Source organism: Atractosteus spatula, chromosome 3 (assembly GCF_055471065.1).
Source record: "Atractosteus spatula isolate fAtrSpa1 chromosome 3, fAtrSpa1.hap1, whole genome shotgun sequence".
Classification (NCBI taxonomy): Eukaryota; Metazoa; Chordata; class Actinopteri; order Semionotiformes; family Lepisosteidae; genus Atractosteus; species Atractosteus spatula.
The window spans coordinates 14,519,009-14,539,985 of record NC_142708.1 but is presented as its reverse complement, the minus strand read 5'-3'; the positions used below and the strand labels follow the sequence as shown (position 1 = coordinate 14,539,985).

Here is a 20,977-nt window from a genome sequence, read left to right as displayed (position 1 = left end):
CCATAGTGGATAAGAAGTGCTTCATACAAAAAAATTAAAAATGTCTTGTTTTCCAGACTATCCTAAGCGTTTTTCCTTCACATTCTTTACATTTGCAAAGTCAGCATTTTTCAATTTTCCATTAAATCATGAGGGAATGACGCCAGTATCTGTAACTCAAGCCAGCAGCTGTCTTACACTTTAAAAAAATAGAACCTGAAAACTGTTGGATAACACGAGAAGAAGTGTTTCTATTTATCAAATTATTTATTTAAAAATGGATTATGAATAAACCATATTTAAAATTGCCACAAAAGTGTCTAGGTGGAGCTTGATTTTGATAGGCATATTAGACCTCAATAATATTTATTTATCACAGATGGTATAATAGCTAAAGCAATACAGGTGCCTATGGAGAAACCTATGTACAGTATACTACAGTTATGCTTTCTCAGAGCAAGACATAGGGAATTTGATTCCTGAACAACAATGCAATATTGAGAGAGGAAAGCTCATTGCACTGAAATACTGTATCTCCAAAGGAACTGCAGATTCCTGAAGGCACTTTATAGGAAGGAAAGGAGTTTGATTATCTGATGAGATGACCATTAAGGAAGTTTCTGGAGATTTGGGTTTAATTTTGTTTTACGGGATATTTGAAATAATGCATTCCATTAGTGATATTTTTCACCCAAGTTCTTTTATCACATTTGCAAATCCAAATCTTGGTTCAGCTAGGGAGCTCTTACAAGTGCTTTGAGGTCCCTGATTTTGGCAAATAAGGGTAAGCTACTGCTTGTTTCAGAATTGTCAAAGTTACATTAGCTTTACTTATAAGGAGGGACAACATATTGGTTGTGGGTGTGCTTTATTAGTTTTCTAAACGATTCATGATTTTTAGAAGATTTCTTTATTTTAGAAACTAATGCCATCCCGATGATTGACAAAATCTGTTTATGACCAGTACTTTGGGGAAAAATGGAACATATAGAGGGTGTTGGGTTTATCTGATGATGAGAAGCAGAAAATTACAGGAATAGTCTGGAGACAACATTTGGTATTTTAAAAGTGGACTCCACATAGAAACAGCACTGACCATTACAGATTATTAGACGCATACTAAATTTTGAGAATATCGGAATACTTTTAGCAGGACAGAAAATAATTATTATCAGAGTGTCTTATTTATACATTATTCTTCTAGACACTGAAAGAAGCCAGTGACAATGCCCGAAAGGACTTCCATCGGGAAGCAGAGCTGCTGACTAACCTACAGCATGAGCACATTGTGAAATTCTATGGCGTCTGTGTGGAGGGAGATCCGCTCATCATGGTCTTTGAGTACATGAAGCATGGAGATCTGAATAAATTCCTCAGGTATAGCATTTCACAACAGTGCCCGCTTGATGTGTTCTGTTATACACTTCTAAAGGTAGTGATGAAATACAGTATGTGCTAAAGTGACAAAAGGTTACTAAGAGCATTTCACAACAATGATTGTGTCGTTGGCAAGCTATGCTAAACCAGTCACCTCTTTTTATTTCCTTTTTTAAAGACAGTGTAAGTAAACACTTCAAAAAGTATGATTTTTAGTGACAGACAAAATATAAGAAGCAGACGCAGACTAAAAAAAAAGATAAGCTGAATATTATAAACAATGCTTCCATTCATAAGGAAGCTGTACCGTATATATAGGGTTTTTTGTTCAGTATTGAATATCCCTAAGCAGCAAAACACGATTAAATTGTTGATAGTGCTCCTTATTGTAAAGTTATACAGCTGTAAATAATATACAGAGTGGAGCATCATAGTCTCACTTCACCCACACCTGCTTGTGAACCTCTGGTCAACTATAGGCTCAAAATTAAAATTCATGCATCTGCATTTGTTACAGTTCCACCTTCATCATTTTAAATTTGAATCTGTCTGTACATGTCAACTTATTTTGATGTTATTCTTGTCTTTTCTGCAGGGCTCATGGTCCTGATGCAGTATTAATGGCAGATGGGCAAAATAACCGTCCAATAGAACTTACCCAGTCTCAGATGCTGCACATTGCCCAACAGATCGCAGCAGGAATGGTGTACCTGGCTTCCCAACATTTTGTCCACCGGGACCTTGCCACTAGGAACTGCCTTGTGGGAGAAAACCTGCTCGTGAAGATTGGGGACTTTGGAATGTCGAGGGATGTGTACAGCACTGACTACTACCGGGTAAGTGTAAGTGTGTCCCAGTCTTTTGTATTTAATCAATCGTAAAGCCGGGTTAGGCAAAAATGCACAATGTAGTAATGCATGCTTTCATTTACCGAGTGTGGTCTTAATTAAACTTGTTAGTCAAAGTTGTTTTTTTAATTACCATCCTTCAAAAGCTGTTTCAAATATATTTCAACACAAACAAAAATGGACTAGTGCATTGAAGTCACTATACTTTGAAATCCTTTATTACGCACACAAACACAAAAGGTTTTTAATGGTATATTTATTTACAGTACAGTATGTAGATATTTTAACATCCCTTTTCACAGCCTTACCTTATTTGATAGAAACAGAGGTCTAAAGACACGGGACCGAAATTTCTCATAGTTTTTTGCATTGATGCAGTATGTGCAGTATTTGTCTGTACACATTAGGGAATCAATCATATCTTTTTCTATAGAATAGTGGAATTCCTGTGAAAAAACACTGAATTCATATACTTTGCCTATGGTTTAGAAAATAAAAATTGAGAGGTTAACAGTTGTAAACCATACATTCTACTTTATTAACCAATTCTCAGGGTTATTGATGTTAGCTTATTAGAAGCAAAGATTTTGCTCAATAATTATGGTACTAACTTTGTTGTAAGTTAGTATTTTGTAAGTAAGTATTTCTGTGTAATGTACCATTAACGTAGGGCTTTTTTGTTTGGGTAAGTTTTTGTGATACAGTAACACACCTGGAAGGTGTGTCCAGCAAAGTGTTTCTTTTACTGCATTTGACTCAGAACTTAGAAAAACTACATTACACTGCTACAGTATATTATGTGATACTATGTCTTTCAAATAATCTGTAGAGATACAGTATGTTGAGAAAGTCGCACGTGATGATATTTTTTTTGTTTTTTTTTTATGATCATGTTTTATAAAATAAAGATCAAATGAGAGAGAGCAGGTGACACGGTGGGGCAGTGATTAGCATTCCTGCCTTGCAGCGCTGGACCCTGGGTTCAATTCCAGACGGGGTGCTATCTGTGTGGACTTCGTATGTTCTCAATATTTCCACATGGGTTTCCTCAGGGCGCACCTGTTTCCTCCCACAGTCCAAAAAAATACTGGTGGCCATGGTGTGAGTGTGTGCTGTGTGGGCATTGTGATGGACTGGTGTCTCGACCAGGATGTATGTTGCCTTGTTCCTTGCTTGCCTATACAGGCTCAGTGTCTCCTGTGACCCTGTAATGGATAAAGTGCTTAGATAATGCATGGATAGATGAGACAGAGAGAGAAAGAACTGGAATGCATTTGTAAATCTCAGAGTATGATACAGATTACGAAGAGCCATAAATACAACTAGTTGGTCACCTTGTGTTGTTGTGGTGTGAATGCTAAAACATAATGAAATGATAATATCTTTCCAAGCACACCTGTATCTGCCCAAAGACACGATGAAATTATAATGGTTTTTCACAGCACTGCCGCCTACCTCTATCTAGAAGCAAATGACTGACAGGTAATTAGTTGTTTCTCACTCCAAACTGCTCTGCTGACATTCTGCAAAGATCCAATCAATACAACACTTCCTTTTAAGCAGGTTTATCTTTCCATCCTAATTCAGATTTAATAAAAAGATAAACACATTTGTTTCTTGTTTATTTACTGTACCTGTGAAAATATACTGAATGCAGGTTGATTAACAGTGTATAGAAATCAGACAAATGCTTTTTTTTTCATTTCTTAAGTTTGAACGAGAAAAAACGCTTTAAAATATCTGTTTGGGTGTTTTTTCTTTTGCTGGAGCTTTTCGCCTTTTCTCTTCTTTAAATTAAAACTCTTTTGTTTGAATTTCATTTAATTGCTGCATATCAATTAAGTTTTCTCTATAGTGTTTTTCCTGTGCCCCTTTCATTTGCATTTGCCCAAAGCACTATTGACACGTTACGCAAATAAACTTTGTGGAGAATTCAGTACAGGTGTTCCTTTTTATATTTCTGCTGCATTATATAATGTGCCACTGATTTTTCCTCAAAAGCTTTTGTACGAAAGTACTGTACATATGTCCCACCTTTTTCCCACCTTGAAACGCTACTCCTATGAATCACCAGTTTTAGACTAGTTACAGTAAAGAGGGAGGACTGGGTTTTTTTTTTTTTATATCTTATTTTGTCTTAAGATTTTATGTTTATCTTAAGTGTTAAAAGTATAAAGAGTAGGAAGGAGCCTTGGTTTCTTACATAAACAAAAATGTTGTAATTTGATAAAGCATTTTTGAGTAATTTTAGTGATTTGTGTAGTTTTTTACGTTTAAGTATATTCAAGGTTTTGCCCACTTACAGTACCTGTATACAGTATGTGTGAAGATGTGGGGTAGGACAGTAGAAGGGGTGTACTGTAGGTTCAGGATGTTGAAAAGTGTGTACTACTCATAACCTTGCTATTAGTAATTTGTAGTTACTTAGAGGAGATGGGGTGCAGTAGTGAAACTACAAATCCCAGAAGACCATGGGCCTAGTGGTTGGTTGATGTTTTCCCCTTTGTCCAACAAATCATAGCCAATTTTCATTATCCCTGTCAATAAAAGGTTGTGATAAAAATGTGCCTTTTGTTTTTGTTGTGAGACATTTCGCAATGTTGCTTACCACGGTTTATCAAGATGTCTGAAGAGGAAAACATTTTAGAGTAGGAACTGAAGGTGGAAAAAAAACAGCCACAACTAAATCCAGCTGTTTGAAGTGGAACAGAATTTTTTTTCTTGATTTGGTTTTCTGTCATCTAATTGGCAAGCCATCTGACTTATTACCCCTAAGGATACAGAAAGACTCAAAAGAAAATTAGTTTTCATGTATTGTTTTTTTATCAGAAATTCTATGTACATAACATGTACCAACTTTGAAACTAAAAGCATCTCTGTACCCACATCAGCCTCCTCCATTGTGCTTCAAGCTTTATCATAATGCTTGATGACAATGTAAAAAAGCTGATCTGTGTTGATTAGCCAGCTTTTCTGTCACATTTACCTTTCAGTGAAGCTTTGCTTAATTGGTTTTGGTATTTCCGTGTTATCTTAGTAAGTATAAACACTGCCTTTCTTTTCAGCAAACTCCTTATCAACATTAGCAAATCAAGGCCATTGTTTTACATCACCTGTGTTTTTATTATTTTGTTGTTGCTTTTTCTTAAATGTTTATGTTTATGCAGACAATATAACCCTAGTGAGAATGGTATTTACAAGAAGCAGTCCCGAGTTGTATTAAGTTCCTTTTGTTTCTTTCCATTTGTATATTGTGGACATTAGTATTAGTATTAGACATTAGTATTTAAAACTTATACTGTCATATGTTTCATACAGTATGTAGTAGATTTGTTACCATGTGTCAAATATCACGCAAGATTGATAAATAGTAAATTACACTATCAGATTAATATTTATATTACCATAAAAAGGGATTTGAAAATCATTCCATGATTGCAATACGCTTATCTAAGTCTTATCTAAACCATGTAAGATTACATATGAGGGAATATTAATCTGGAACTGATCCTAAGAAAAATGTTTGTTTTTTTCAGGGTTGTATTGCTGATGTCCTTCTGATACTAGATAAACATTTGTCTCCAAGGTTTTGGCAGGTGCAGAAAGCCTGTTTGCTGTTTAGTTGTCCAAGAATTTCAGGCTGTAGTGTAAGTAAGTGACCAGCTTCAATATTCTCTAGTTACAACAATGAGAAATGGGCCCTTTTTGATAAATAAGGGATCTCAAATACAGGCTTTAGAATGCATGAATACTCATTTTGTACAGCATAGCACACTAAAACAGAACACTGTATGACTAAGATGAACAGTATAATTCTTATGGAATTAAACAGGAATGGTTAACCCCACTAACAGCTAATGTGCTGTATGTATAAAATATCACTTTTTGTGCCATGTGAGATGTTGAGTTAAGCACTAGGGAAGACAATTTCTCTTCACAGGTGTCCAGTTTGATGACTTTAGCGTAAGAAAGCATAATCTGAGTCTCTGAATGGCAAAATATTTTATTCTATGTTGAGTTTTGTCCAAGCAACACTGTTTATGTTGTTCATCAAATTATAGTAAGAACTTTAGTATCCAACATCCTTAGGGAATGAGGAGTGCTGGTTAGGCAAATATGCCAGTTAGGCAAGATTTAAGTATATTATCACATAATCAATACCGCTAAAGCTTACAGAATGATGTTGCTGATTGTCAACGAGCCAATGTTGAATTCCTTTATCACGTTATTCTCATTCTCACCCTCCTCCAGTCTCCATGCTGCCTGCAACTTCTGCTTGAAAGTGCAACATGCTTACATTTTTCTCCTTGTCCTGCTGGTCAGGGCATGATGTACAGTAAATACACTGAGATAAAACTAGCCCAAGCTGAGATACTGTGTCTGTGCTATGCCGGATGTTTACAGTAACTGAGCGCTCTCTCTTGGCAGAGACAGAGGATGCAAGCCAGATAGAACCAGAATTTTTCCCGGACAGGATAATTTTGTATTGACTTAGATTTAGTAAAACCATACTATAGGAAAGCTGTTACTGCAACTGTAAAATCCACAATTGTACAAAATGTAACACTGAATGTACAAAAATTGTATATACTTTATATTCATTGAATGCATTGTAGAGTCTAGTTATTGGGATTAGTGACAGACTTTTGTGTTTAGCCATTGGAAGTATTTGAATGCAGTAATATGATACAGACCGGTATTATAGATCCTTTCAAGTGATAAGCAAAGCTAATTTAAGTTCTCTTAAGCATGCTGTACAAATCATTGCAGTACATGGAATGGATACAAATAGCATAAAGCAGGTGCTCTTACTCGAGAGTGGCATGTTATTGCTATGCCAGAAACAACATTCTTCACCCTTCAATTGAACCTTTGTAATACACAAGGTGTACTATTCCTTTTGCCCTTAAGGGATATTCTGCACATAGCTTGAGCTGGCTAAATCTTTATAGTGTATGTGAATGTTAAGAGCAGATATACTGGGAGAACACAATTACACCTTTCTTTTACATAATTTGTTTTTCAGAGGTTTGTGGATTATTGTTACACTGTGACATTCCAACTGTTCCCAGATGAAATCCTGTTGGCACTCTGTGCAATGTATTTTTTTTACTTTAAAAATACATAGTGTAGAAACAAAATATTTCAAATAATATTCAGTTCATCTGAATGCAATACCTTGGGATGGAAGTGAATTTAAACTGATAATAGGAGGCACTTCTTTACTCAAAGGGTTGTGGGGGTATGGAACAGGTTTTCTAGACATTTGGTTAAAGCCAATATTTTGGCCTCCTTCAAGAAATAGCCCAAATCCGTGGATTAATTAGATCCTAACAAACAAGCAGCTCCAATGCTGCCGATCCCCTCCTCTAATTTATATTGTTGCTTAAGTTCGTATGTTCTTTATTTGTAGGAATATTATCAAAATTAGAATATGTGACTGGGAAAGAATGCTATCGGTAAATATTTTATTGCCACTACAGCCTAGAATTTTGCCAAAGTTTACAATTCAAATGAATGAGTCTTAAATTTAAACAACAAGGTTCAAAGATGAAAAAAAGACTTGTACAACCTACATGCAATATCCAGTATGTCTCGCCCACCTTTAGGTGTTACATAAAACATTTTAACTAAGGATATAAACCTTTGAACTGTAGTTTACTTCATATATTCCTGTTAGGCAACCATTGCTAAAGGAGGGCAGGGTGAGAGCAATGTATAATCAAGTTACAATGAGTAAGGACAAGATTCCAGCCACACTGTTACTGGGTGGGAGGTGTGTGGGCGGTAGATGCTTAACTGTGCCTCTTTCTCTTATTTTTAGTATCTGAATATAGTGCGGTGGCATTCCCACAATGAGTGGCATGGAACTGAATAAAAATGATGAATCTAATTTTGAGTAAAAGAACACAGAGAAAGATAAATGAGAGCTTAATGAGAAAATAAACATTTTTACATCACAATTGTTATTGCCATTTGATTTACAAAATATTCATAAAGTGTCCTACTTTGACTGACTTGCACTGACTTACACAGAAAACATTAGGATTTCATTTGAGACAGCTCTTGTCTTCTTTTTTGTAGATTGCAGGCACAATTTCCCCATGTACTGTATACAGCTGTATACAGTATATCCATGTACTGTATGTATTCCCATATACTGTATATCATTTATATAGTTATGGACTAGGAAGATCTCCTTTAGATTTAGTTAGTATGAATATTCTCTCTCCCTTATCCAGACAGATAGTGTAGGAAATGTAAAAGAGGGAAGAGAGGAAGGATAGTTTAGCAGAACACTACAGAGTGAGAGTGCTCTGCTAGAAAAGAGGAAAGACTATTGAGGAGGCTGCCAGGACCTTCCTAATCTGTGTACTGAGCAACAAAAGAAACTTATTGATCGAGCATTTATGTATTTAGAAAAATTAAGTCTAATGATTTTTTAAATTGATTTCACTAGAGACAGCATCATCCAAGAATTGAAGGTTTTGGGAATGCTTGGAATATATGGTGAGAAAACTTTGGCTTTACCTGCTTGGTTAATACTGTAGGTAACTTCCTGGGTATAGGACAATTAGGTTCAAAACTGCATTCAGAGTGAGTGAACCAAGGGATAGCTGCAAGGTGGAGATAGGGCAGATGAGGGATGCTTCGGATGAATACAAATGGCGGTTCATTAAATGCTGAGTTCGGTACATGTAGCTAATTTCATAATGATGAAGATGGTTAGATACAGCTGTGTGAGACTGACTTGTGTGAGATTGACTTCAATTATACTAACATCTTAGACCTGAAATTAAGAGATGTAACAGTATGGGTGACACCATGCTGGATGTGTCATATAATGGGAGGACCCAGGACAAGAGACACACCAACACACAGCCATAAGGTAAAAAAAAGTTAGGGAAATCAAAATGCTCCAGTCAAAACAAAATACCAAAACAAAGCCAAAGCTCCTTTTTGAGCTTCTTCACACAGTCCTTTTCTTACAGACTGGTCAGCTACTGCAAACTTCTTACTGGCATGAAAACCAACAACTCACAGCACTACAGTCTCTCTCTATGACTCTTCACAAAAACAAAGTCTCTCACCGAGACTTTATCCTGTCTCTCTCTCTGGGACTTCCAAAAAATACTCTCTCAAAAACTCACAAATTCAGTTTCACAAAACTCACAGCTGTTTTACTGTTCTACTTGCTCAGTCAGTTTGTGATGTCCTTCCCTTGCCCCTTCTGGTGCAGCTTGCTTAGCAATGGATCTGCCCTCTGTCCTCAGGATTGATGCACAAAGACTCCGCTTCCTGCTTCTTCAGACTGTCATCTGACCAGTTGTCTTCCAGTAAATGGTCACATGACTGAAAGCAACATCTTATTCCCCCAGAGGTTTCTGGGGAATGTGGTCTCCAGACAAGGCTGCCATCTTGTCTGGACTGATTGTGCTCTTACTGTACATGTTCAAACTGTACAATGCACTAGAAAGTTTTCATTTAGTGTGGTGTACAGTTTTGATAATCAGCTTACAAGAAATATATTGCTCCAAATAAACACAAGACACATATTTTCATAATGCTCAAAGCCACTGACAAAGTCACACCAGTGAATTTCTTGAGAGTCAACGGTGAAATACGAACTAGGGGATTAAAATGGAAACAATGGGGAAGTTTACTTAAAACTGAAAACAGAGACACTTTTTGCATAAATGGTCTTGGGAGTCTGGAACAAGCTGCCCTTCCACATTGTGGAAACTGATACCTTGGCATCTTTCAGGAAATAGCTTCTGAAGATTCTCAGCCTTCTTCAGTTAAAAGTCATTCTAAATTTAAAGGAGAAATAAAAATGTGGCAACTCAGTCTTGGTTATGCTTTTTTTGCTAGATTATTTTTTTCATTTTTTCCCCTTCAATCTTTCACAAACGCCTACTGTTTGGCACACTCTACTCTGAATAACATGTATTTTCTGAGCTGGCTAATGCTTGTTAAGATTTAACCCTTAAGCAACACTTTTTTGGGGTTGAGTTCATGACCTTTCTACCTTTGTGGGAAGATCAAAACAACATACAATAACTGCTGTAATGCATTGATACTGTACCTCATGCTTGATGTGTGATAAAATCACCAATTTGAAAAATGGCATCAATTTCATTCATAACCTTTATCCTAAACATGATTATTTATTTTTTGGCATATTGCAGAATTTTATTACTCGTGTGTTTAATTACCGTGTATTTGATCAAAGTAACACAATGTAAGAAAAAGATATACGGAATGTCATAGTTTAATGAAAAGTAATTTTGCTACGAACTTTAAGAAAATTTTTTAATTTTGTTATTTGAATTTCTTATTTAAAACTTTAATGCATGCGAATAACAAAAGAGGGTAGTTATGTAGAACACATTATTTCTAAACACTGTTCGAACAATCAGAATGTTTACTATTCAATTACATAAATGTAATAGAAATTGTCAAATATGCAACAATTTTGAAGAGAAAATGTGGATATTTAGTTCAGTGTCTAACTTCTAAACTAAATTGTTAATATTGGAATTAAATGATTAGGAATTAGGAATGCAGGACGCATTGCTTAATGGGTTAAACCTGCTTTGCGCACACTTGCAGAAGGCAGTCCCTTTCTAACGCTATTAATTTTAATTAAAAGCAAATTCATTTCCTATTGCAATGTTATTGGATATTTTATCTCCAAACGCAGCCTGCCAGCCTGCGACCCTCCCTTCTCTACGAAATTCACCAGTGGAATACACTGTAAATGTTGATATGGGGGTTTTGCGCATTTGGAGGCCCGGTTTCCATGGCAGCAAACCTCGGCTGCTATAGGAGCAGGGATGTATCAGACGATCCAGAGAAAAAAAGTCATTAAAGAGCTCCGATTAGTATGCAGTGCCATGGCTGTGTAGCAGTGTGTTCCGCAAGAGTAGTCTGTGTTTCATGGCTTTTTGCAACAAAAGGAATGATACAGCAATCTGAGGTATCTCTTTCGCTTCCCAGGAACATCATAATGCTTAAAAAATCTATATAAAAAAAACCCAATTTAACTAGATTTGCTTCTGTGTTAAAATGAGCTAATTTTTAACACCAGCATCCTCATCACCAGCAGCAATACGAATTCAATAAGCAACTGCATTTAGAAGTAAGGTTAAATATAGAGAAAAAATCAAGCTGTTTCAAATCTGTTTGTAGCTATGTTTGAAATGAGGTGGATTCTACCTTAATCTAATATCCATATTTAATACAGCATATTAGAATGTGGGTTACAATAAATTATTAACAAAAAAATCAATAGCAATGGGTAAAATGGACATGCCACAGTTTCAGGCCATTATTCTAAATTGGTGCTTAATTTTGTATTGCAGGTGATGTAATGCACATAATGGGCATTAGGCAACTGTGGGAGACAGTTTTTACTAAAAAAAAAACAAATAGGGAAATAAAGATGATTTAAGTACCGTAAGCCTGTTATGCAGTAACATTAAAATATAATTCTCAGTTGCCAAACAGAGAGCTAAACATAAAAAGTAGGCACCATTTCTAGTTGTTATTAATATATGCTTAAATATAAATGCAGAGAACATGATGATGATGATGATGAAGTGATCCACTGATTTTCTTGCACAGTGAAAGATTTTTATTGTAAATAATGCATACAGTGTATATTGAATTAGACTTTAGAACTATGAACTTTTACTAAGCTTTCAAAAATGTGTTAAGAAACTGGCATACTTTCATTTTTAAATAAACAAGCTTCAATGCTCTTGATCCAAAGTGCAGACCATCATATTAAACACCTTAATTGACAAATAATATAATTATTATTGTCATTCCTTCATTGCCATTCCATTTTTGGTTATTTACAAACCAACTACTAAATAACAATGTAAAAAAATTGCAGCAAAGTGCAGACCATTTTATTTTTACAAACCTGAGGACATTACGGTCACTCTGATCAAGATTAAACCGTAATGGGATTTGTTGACTTGATAATTTACTTTATTCCTGATATACTGGGAGCAGCAGGCTGTTGTGGAAGTGCATTCAGATAAGATGGGATCCTATTGTCCTAATCTTCATTCTTATCTTGTGATGGTCATTGGAGAGTGTCCTGGTTCTTGTGCTGTTACTCTGCTTTGTGTTTATTAGCACCAGTGGCAACCAGAGAGAGAGAGAATGCATTTCATGACCTGGATTGTAAATGTTATTGGTCTCTTTACAATTTTTTCATTTTTTTTCTACTTTTTGTTGCTGTTGCCAACATGGGACATATCTTTTTCATGGGATTAATCTTATTATTGTCCTATAACACAATTCGAGGAATTACTTTCACAGCAATACTTTTAGGGCAAGAAAATGTAATAGATATTATGGCATACCCAGGGATAGGTTGCTGTAGCAGGATCTTGGGAAAAGGAGGATCTCAGGGAAAACAGACACACACACAGCCATATAAAAACTAGTCTTCATTTTACAGAGTGCGGAAACTCCAAAACAAACCATAAAAACATCTCTAAGCCCCTGTTTGAGCTCTATCTAAATACTGTATCTTCAGTGCCCTCTCTATAATTTATAGTATAAACAACCAGGCCATAAGATGCTTACCTGCTTTGAAACAAAAATCTCTCTCTGAAACTAATTTAAAAAAAAAACGACAACCCCGAATTCCACAGTCCGTCAAATGCTTCCTTCCCTCCTCCCTCTGATGCAGCACAACCTGAAGGAATTGATGTTTTCCCCAGATATTACATGTAGACCAACCACTGAAAGCTTCCTGGTTTTAAATGTCACCTGATCAATCATTTTTTTCACCAAGTTTTCTCAGGTCGTTCTGGCAAATGTGGTTTCCAACAAGAACCACCATTTTGTCAAAACCTACTACCCCCTTATTATGTGTTATTTTACTAAATACTGTGGTATTCCTTATAATATTTTTTCAGATTCCATCTTCCATGAAATTAATATTACTTATCACATTTTCTTGGCATTTATTTGACTTTATTAACACATGTTACAAAAGAATCCCCATGGTTTATATACTCCAGCTTATTTATTAAGTAAATAAATGACATTTCAGTTAAAAATCAAAGCAGAGAAAAAAAATGTAGTTTGGAAAAGATTTTGTGGGTAGTGTTTCATTAGCACTTTCTGAAGCTGATTCACTGGGGCAAATTCTGCTTTTTCGTTCTGCAATCTCTGTGAAACAGACTGCTTTGCGTGGGTAACTGGAGTTTCTTGCAAATTATATAATACTTTTTCTACTGCCTTGCCGTTATACTGCTGCAGCGAAATTAGCATTTTGTTGCTGAGTTCTAAGATGAAGGGAATGACCAGTAGATCCATTACAACACATGCGTGCTTTAATCAACAGCGGAGAAGGGCTGCAGTTTGTTGCTAACCTTATCACGAATAAGGTTTCTGGCAGTGGAGAAAGCAGGTGCATCAGTTCAGCATTAGAAATATTCCCCGGATTGATCGAAGGGGGAGCCTACCGCTACATGCCCCCCTGCCAAAATGTCTCTTTTTTATCAGCTATAATCAAATGTTGTGATTCTAAGACATGCAGTGTCAAAAACTAATACAGCATATTTTTAAACTGCCATTTAAATGCAAATTCTGTTATCCCCTCACAGACCCACTGTTTCTATAGAAACAGAGGGCAGTAGAGTACAATATAGAACAGGGATTCTTTTTCTGTAGCAAGTAGGTAGACAGACACAATATGGTAGCTTCCATCTGCATGAGCTGTACACAACAGGGGCTATTACACAATGCAGATGTCAACCCAAAGATTGTTACAATGATGAATAGTATCGAGATAACATTTGTAGCTTGTCACAGTCAAGAGGTCATACCACGAAATTCTCACTTTTTATGGGTAAGGATAAGTGAGATTGTGGGTAGAGTACATTAATATTTGTGGTATAAGACATCCCCATGAGAAGTAAGGGCATGTGGTATTTTTTAATCAACGAAACAGCTTATACCTGACAATCATGAGCATTACAAGCAAGCCTAATAGCTCTGTCTTAATATTTTATGAGACCAGAATCTTGTAACAATTAATCATCTTTTAAATGCACTTGACCTTTTATTCATGAACTGCGTGTTAAAAAAAAAAACAAAAAACACTGAAATGGAAACATCAATATTTAAAGCTAATTATAAAAAATGTGCTCATTTTCTCTTTGGCTTTCAGTCTTCAGTAAGTGGCAGCTGTTTTGGGATGAAGTATGATGAATTAATTCTATTTTAGAAAACAAAAGTTATAGTATTGGGACAAGGATAGCATCCATGTGACCCAATCATTTAAAGGTACATTTGATAAATTACCAATTTGCTAAGTGTAAACCATAGTAATTACAAATGGCAGATGGATTTTGGTTTAAATAAACTGCCAAACAGCCAGGTTTTCCAGTGGTGAAGGTATACACGCTATTGTGTCACGTTGTGCAATTATCACAGATTGTTGTAAAGTAGGGAGGCTTGGTGGTTAGGGCTGATGCCTTGTACCTCTTGAGTCTGATTCTGGAATAAGACAAAATTCTGTTTACTCTGGTTTCTGCCTACTTCTCAAAGACAGGTTAATTGATCTCTCTTTACAGTTCCTGTAAGCTTTTGTGTATGCATGCTGAAGAATGTGTGCTGTCCAAAGTGTAGTCCAGGTGAGCTCTAGCCTCTGATTAGGCCATGGTCCTTGCCAGGAATTAGTGGCTTGCCAATGGATGGATGTGAAGTAATTATAACATGACAATAGTTCTGGCTACTATGTCAATTGAAAGATAATAGAAGTATGTTAATATATTTTGTTGTTTATTAGGAAAGGATTTTTAAACTTTATTAACTAATTTATCAAGACAATTAACCAAGGTTAACCTTCCTAAATGGAGTTACATTATAAATCTTCTTTCATCAGTATATAATGAGCTTTTTCTTTACCTGTCTTTTATTGTAATTTACAAAATTGCCAACTCACCAAAACAGCTATATACCACATTATAAAAGGCAATTCACTAGCATCTTTCAAAAATAAAATCTTGATGGAGTGCTTGGATGAGTAAGAAACAAGGAGGATCATCATGCTTGTAAACATTAATTTATACTGAGTTTTTATGTGTCTTGTTTCCATTTAATGTGCTTTGTTAACAATATAGCATTTAATTTCAGTTCTGTCCTTGATTTTCATGTTCTTAGTTGTTTTTTTTATGGAGAAAGCAGTTGAAGTTGAAGCCTTTGTTTCATAAGTACAGTAGCTTCCACTCTGTTCCAGGGGATTTTAATCACTGTGATCTTAGGGATGATGTCATTATCTACTGTCATTTGTAAGCAGTTACCTTGTATCTCTCACTCTCATTTATAGTCAAAGGCCAGTGCTATTTTTTGCCATGAGTCTCTGATGATAACCTTGTAGTTTAACCTCTATACCCAAGTTTCCAAACACAGGGCAAAATTCCAGTTTTTAATATTGACACAATCAGAATTTTCCTTCATCCAATCATCATTTACTAATGTTATTAAAATGTTGTTTCTAAAGGGATTTACCTTAACAATTAAACATGACAAAATGCTTTAATTTTTTTTGTTTATTTTTAAAGGTCGGAGGCCACACAATGCTGCCTATCCGCTGGATGCCACCTGAGAGTATCATGTACAGGAAGTTCACTACAGAGAGTGATGTGTGGAGCCTGGGCGTTGTATTATGGGAGATTTTCACATATGGCAAGCAACCATGGTACCAACTCTCTAACAATGAGGTTAGTGCATAAGTAACAGACTTCCACAAGTTATAGTGTTGCTCAATTACAATAGTACAACAAGTTGATGAACTTGCTTTGCCGGTCTCACAAATAAATTGGTTGTGTCATGTGATGTACTAAACAGTTGCAGTATGTTTTTAAGAAATGTTAGGTAGAGGTTGTTCATTTTTGAGGCTATGTCCTGGATGAATAATTATTTCCACACATTCCTTTGAGATGGGATAGAAAATTTGGATAGAGTTTCTTCAAATTTCACAAATATTAAAATGCCATATACTAAAGCTACCTGCAGTTGTGACACTACAATTATGACACTTGCACTAAATCGTACAGGTAATGTACTTGGAAAACACATCTTAAACACTAATACATTTTAGAAAAACTTCTTTATCCCTATGGCTCCTAAAATACTGGAAAATAAATAAGGTGAAAACAACCAAAGACGTCTTTTGTATGTTTTGTATTTACTTAAATTTTGGGTAATAATTACTTAAATATCAGTGCCTTATAAAATAATTCTTTAAGACACATTTTGAGTAGGGAAATAGAAAACATAATACCTCCAATATTGTGTTATTTTGTTATTCATTGTCATTTTATTTTTTCTTTAATTATCATTGTTGCCATGAGATTCCATCACATTGAATGGAAAAAAAACGAAGAATGTTGTGCCGACAGATTCGATTGTCAAAAGAGGTGTAAGCAAGTCTGTTATGTTTGTTTGAGTTATTAGCAGCTCAGGTTGACCTGCTTGTAATAAAGGCTCTGTATCACAGTGCATTACTTGTGAAGATGAGCATACCTTTGACTTTATGTTATTCAGGGAAGAAATACTTATACTTTTTCCCCTTCAAATACAGGTGATTGAATGCATCACTCAGGGCCGTGTCCTGCAGCGTCCTCGAACCTGCCCAAAAGAAGTATATGACCTTATGCTGGGCTGCTGGCAGCGTGAGCCCCATATGAGGCTGAACATCAAAGAGATCCACAGCCTCCTTCTAAACCTGGCAAAGGCCTCACCTGTATACCTGGATATCCTGGGCTAGACTCTCATCACTGCCTCTCCCTCTGTGTGTATGGAGTATTTTGGGTGTGTGTGTAAATGTATGTGTGTATGCAGACCTGTGTGTGTGTGGGATATAGTTGTGAGTGCAGCTGAAATCCAGCTCTTATCTCCGATGGTGTTAATGAAGAAGGCGAGGAGAAGCTTTTTCAAAGGGCAGCCTCCATAAATTCTCCCATGTGCAGGCGCATTATTGACCAGTGTTAACTTTCTCTTATCGATCCTGCTTCTGCCTCATCATAACTCTACATAGACAAAAGGCCTTATATCTGATTGTGAGTGTTTTTTTTTCCTCTGAAGACACTCATATTCGCCCTCTGTAATGAAAATTGCCTTCTCGTATTCTTGCCTTCGACTGGGATGAATAAAGGGAAAACTGACAATAAAATTCTGCTGTAAATACCAACAATTATAGGGATTCATCTAAACTTTGGCTTTTTCTTTTTTGACTCATGAAAGGACATTTTGTGGTACAGTACTATGTACAAAGTTGAAAGCAGGAAACAATTTTGTTATCTTAAGGAAAATTTTACTTTATTCCGTGTCTAGGACTTTGTAGGTTTGCTGTTGCTTTCTGGTAGATGAACACCCCCAGGAAATATGCAACGTCTACTTGGGTCTTACGACTTCGGGAGTATTTGTGTAATTGTATAATTTAAAAAGCTTCTCCTTTTTGGGAAAACAACAGTGATATTACAAAAAAGCATAGAACAAATAAAAATGTATACAATAGCAGAACTAGAGGCTGAACTACATTTGTCTGTAATAATGACCACAATTTCCTGACAATCATTTTAAACTACAGGCTTGGACTAATGCACAGAATTTAATTCTGGGTCAGCCACTGGAAGCAGGGGAATTCTATAATACAGCATTTGTAGATGCCCTGACAAAATATCCAAAAATCTGCTTGTTGCAATGCATCTTTTAAAGTTATTGCCCTTTATTCAATGGTGCAAAATTAAATTTTGCATGGTCTTTATAGTCTAATATCCTTTTTTCTTGTCACTGCTTGGGTAACTTACTATTTAAAGACAAAGCTATCCATAATAGTTTAACATTTAATTAAGAAAAGCTAATGGAGGTCATAATAATGGTGGATAAATGGCTTTATGTTGTTTAAATGTGATAGGAAGATAGTGAATTCAGATTTGCTATTTGGATATTTCATATTTTAAATTCTATGAGGAAAAATATTTTGTTCCCTATGGATGTAGAAATCACTTTCATAATTAACATTTGATCTATCTCATATAGAAATCTGATTTTAACACCACACCTCAGTTGCTATGGTTTTCTTTTCTCAGAATCCTTCAGTAATTTTCCTGACATGCAGAGCATGAATCCACTGCTGCAAAAAATGCATAATAGTGGTTGTGAAATTTGGCTCTTTACCCCATCAATCTCTAGCATTCAGACACTTTTACATTTCAAAACCAACCTTGAAATCTGTTTGTGATAGTAATTTGGAAATAAGCTATGTCAGAAAAACAATGTGACTTTGAAAAATAAATTATGCTGGGAAGGATCATCATTCTGTTCTCCTTTTTGAATGGCTTAAAATTGTTGCTTATTGCACTGTATTATTTAATCATTTTTCATTGGATTTCCAGATTGTAATGCATTATTTTAATAGTGTCAACAGTTCCCTTTTAAGCATCCTTAATTTATTTCGCTGAATCATTTTATATTTTTCTTAAACTGTAGTTCATTGCGTGAACAAGCAAAAGAAACTTTCATTTTTTGAAGGATCAATAATTAAACTCATTCCAGGGGTGGATGCCAATGAACAGTATGAGGCATTTCACTATTTTGAATACTGTGCAACTTTTACTGAATAAAAGCACACGTCTCTTTAGCGTTTTGAAAGTATTGGTAAAGAAAGAATATACTGGAGGTAGAGTTGCTTTGAGTAGCAGAACAGAAAATCCATCAAGCATTGCACAACTACGGTTTATTGTACCTTGCAGTGCAGTAGTGCCATATGCTTATTGTATGTGGATTTCATGCTTCTTCAAAGCTATATTTTTTATCTTTTAATGCTAGGTAGCTGGTATCAGCAGGGTTCTGTCCATTGAACTAAGCTAACAATTGGACATTATTTTGTTTGACCTGCACTGTACAATAACTAATGTAGCGCGACAGTTATTTATGGTATTATTATATGTTTAAATGTTTTATTTTTAAACAAAGACAGATTACTTGCTGAAGGGAATGGGATGTTTGTAAGACATTATGATGCAGGAAGGGGAGATTTGCCAGATACCAAAATAGATACTAGATACTTATCATTCTAAATATGTCTATACTTCACCAGAATTTCTAATATAAGGAAACTTTCAGCAACAATAATGTTAAGAGCCAGGTGTTTTCTAGAATGAGGTCTTTTGGGCAAATTTTCCCTTTTATGAAGGAGCAGAAACTACACTTTTCTGAGAGGCCTGCTTGTCCCTCATGGTAAAGCTCTACACAGAGAGAGCAAAAATTCAATTAGTTCAATCAACAGCCAATTATTTTTTGAGTATTCATTATGTCTTCAATCAGATGTACTTGTATATAATTATACTCTTTCTGAATGCTGGATAACACCATTGTTTGATAATAAGGAAATTAATTCCATCAGTGTGGCTAAGTGCCTCCTCTGGTTTTGAGATTGGCATAAAACAGAGAAGAACTGTGGAAGAACCACACAGCTACATATGAGTTAAGAGTGGGCTGTTAGACAATTTTCAAGGAAAAAGTTTATATTCAGCTTTCACTTTGTTTACACTTCCCATCCCCTTCCACTTCAAGGTGACAAAAAGCATTGACAAGAATGTAGAGTTTCTACTGGCATAATGACCTTGTAGTAAGACTATATCATGTATTGTGTGTCTGTAGATATGCAATTAAATTGTATATATACATTTTTTGTTTTGTTTTTGTAAAAATGTGCTGTACTTGCAACACCCCTGGCAGCCACTGAATAGTAAGACATCCTTACTTCAGCACAGAATAGATGAGGGCAGTGCTGTTCGTGACACACTTGACAAGCCCAGCTGGTGATTGCAGAGCGACATATAGTAGTTGCTGCTAAATCGAAATGTAAATACATATCTGCAATTTTATGAATAATTTGCATTTCAATTTGCTCATTTTTCCTATCTAATCTTTTAGTAGATGCTGTATCCAAAAGAATACCTGTTACATGAAAACTACTGATTTTTTTACATTTTATTTTTTTCTCCTGTTTTATAGCACAGGTAAAGCAAGGATTTATCATTATATAACGTATTCAAATGTATAAAATGTTTACCAGGTGGACACATTGCAAAGATTGACAAATAGCTGGTAACATTTGAGGACACTGTTACATCTTTGAGATTTTTATATTCTTCTTCTTCTTCTTCTTCTTATTATTATTATTAAATAAGATTGCTAAAGACACTAATATTCTGACAGAGTAATGTATTATATTTTTTAATCAGTATTTAGCACTTTGGTTGACCAGGGCTGAGATGAGGGTTAAGTGTCAGGTCTTAAAGCCTTAAAAGTAAATTCTGTCCGTAGCACACTGTTACAGGTCAAAGGCAATGCAAAATGTGTGACAGCAGATGAATAAAACTGATAAAAATTCTCATGGTCCAGTGGCAATATATAAGGATATTATTGAGCATCTTGAGGTAACTTTAACCAGCACAATGCTTATTAGGCCAAAGTAATATCCGTGGTAACAGTTGTTTGTAAATGATTTCATACAATCTATTGAATGTTCTGTCTTTGCATTTACCATCAGCCTGATTAAAAAAAGCCCTTGTTGTGTATTAAAGACAAATGTATCCCCTTGTATCTGGTGCAGCACAATCGTAATAGTACTATATAAAATGTCTAACACTTGTATGCTTTGGCAAGTTCAGTATTTATAGAAAAGTAAGTTTGCACTATATTGAAGAAAACAAGCTTTTTAAATTGCA

The 20,977-nt window shown here is 35.4% G+C and overlaps 1 protein-coding gene across 1 annotated transcript in view; it reads left to right on the top strand.

Moving 5' to 3' along the window:
- Positions 1-18,149, top strand: part of ntrk2a (neurotrophic tyrosine kinase, receptor, type 2a) — an 85,841-nt gene extending 67,692 nt beyond the window's left edge. Inside the window, exons 15-18 of the mRNA XM_088910294.1 lie at positions 1,184-1,356; positions 1,952-2,192; positions 15,800-15,958; positions 16,822-18,149. Of these exons, the coding sequence (XP_088766420.1) occupies positions 1,184-1,356; positions 1,952-2,192; positions 15,800-15,958; positions 16,822-17,007 (759 nt within the window). The 3' untranslated portion in view covers positions 17,008-18,149. The remainder of the gene's footprint in view (positions 1-1,183; positions 1,357-1,951; positions 2,193-15,799; positions 15,959-16,821) is intronic.
- Positions 18,150-20,977: the final 2,828 nt, after the last annotated feature.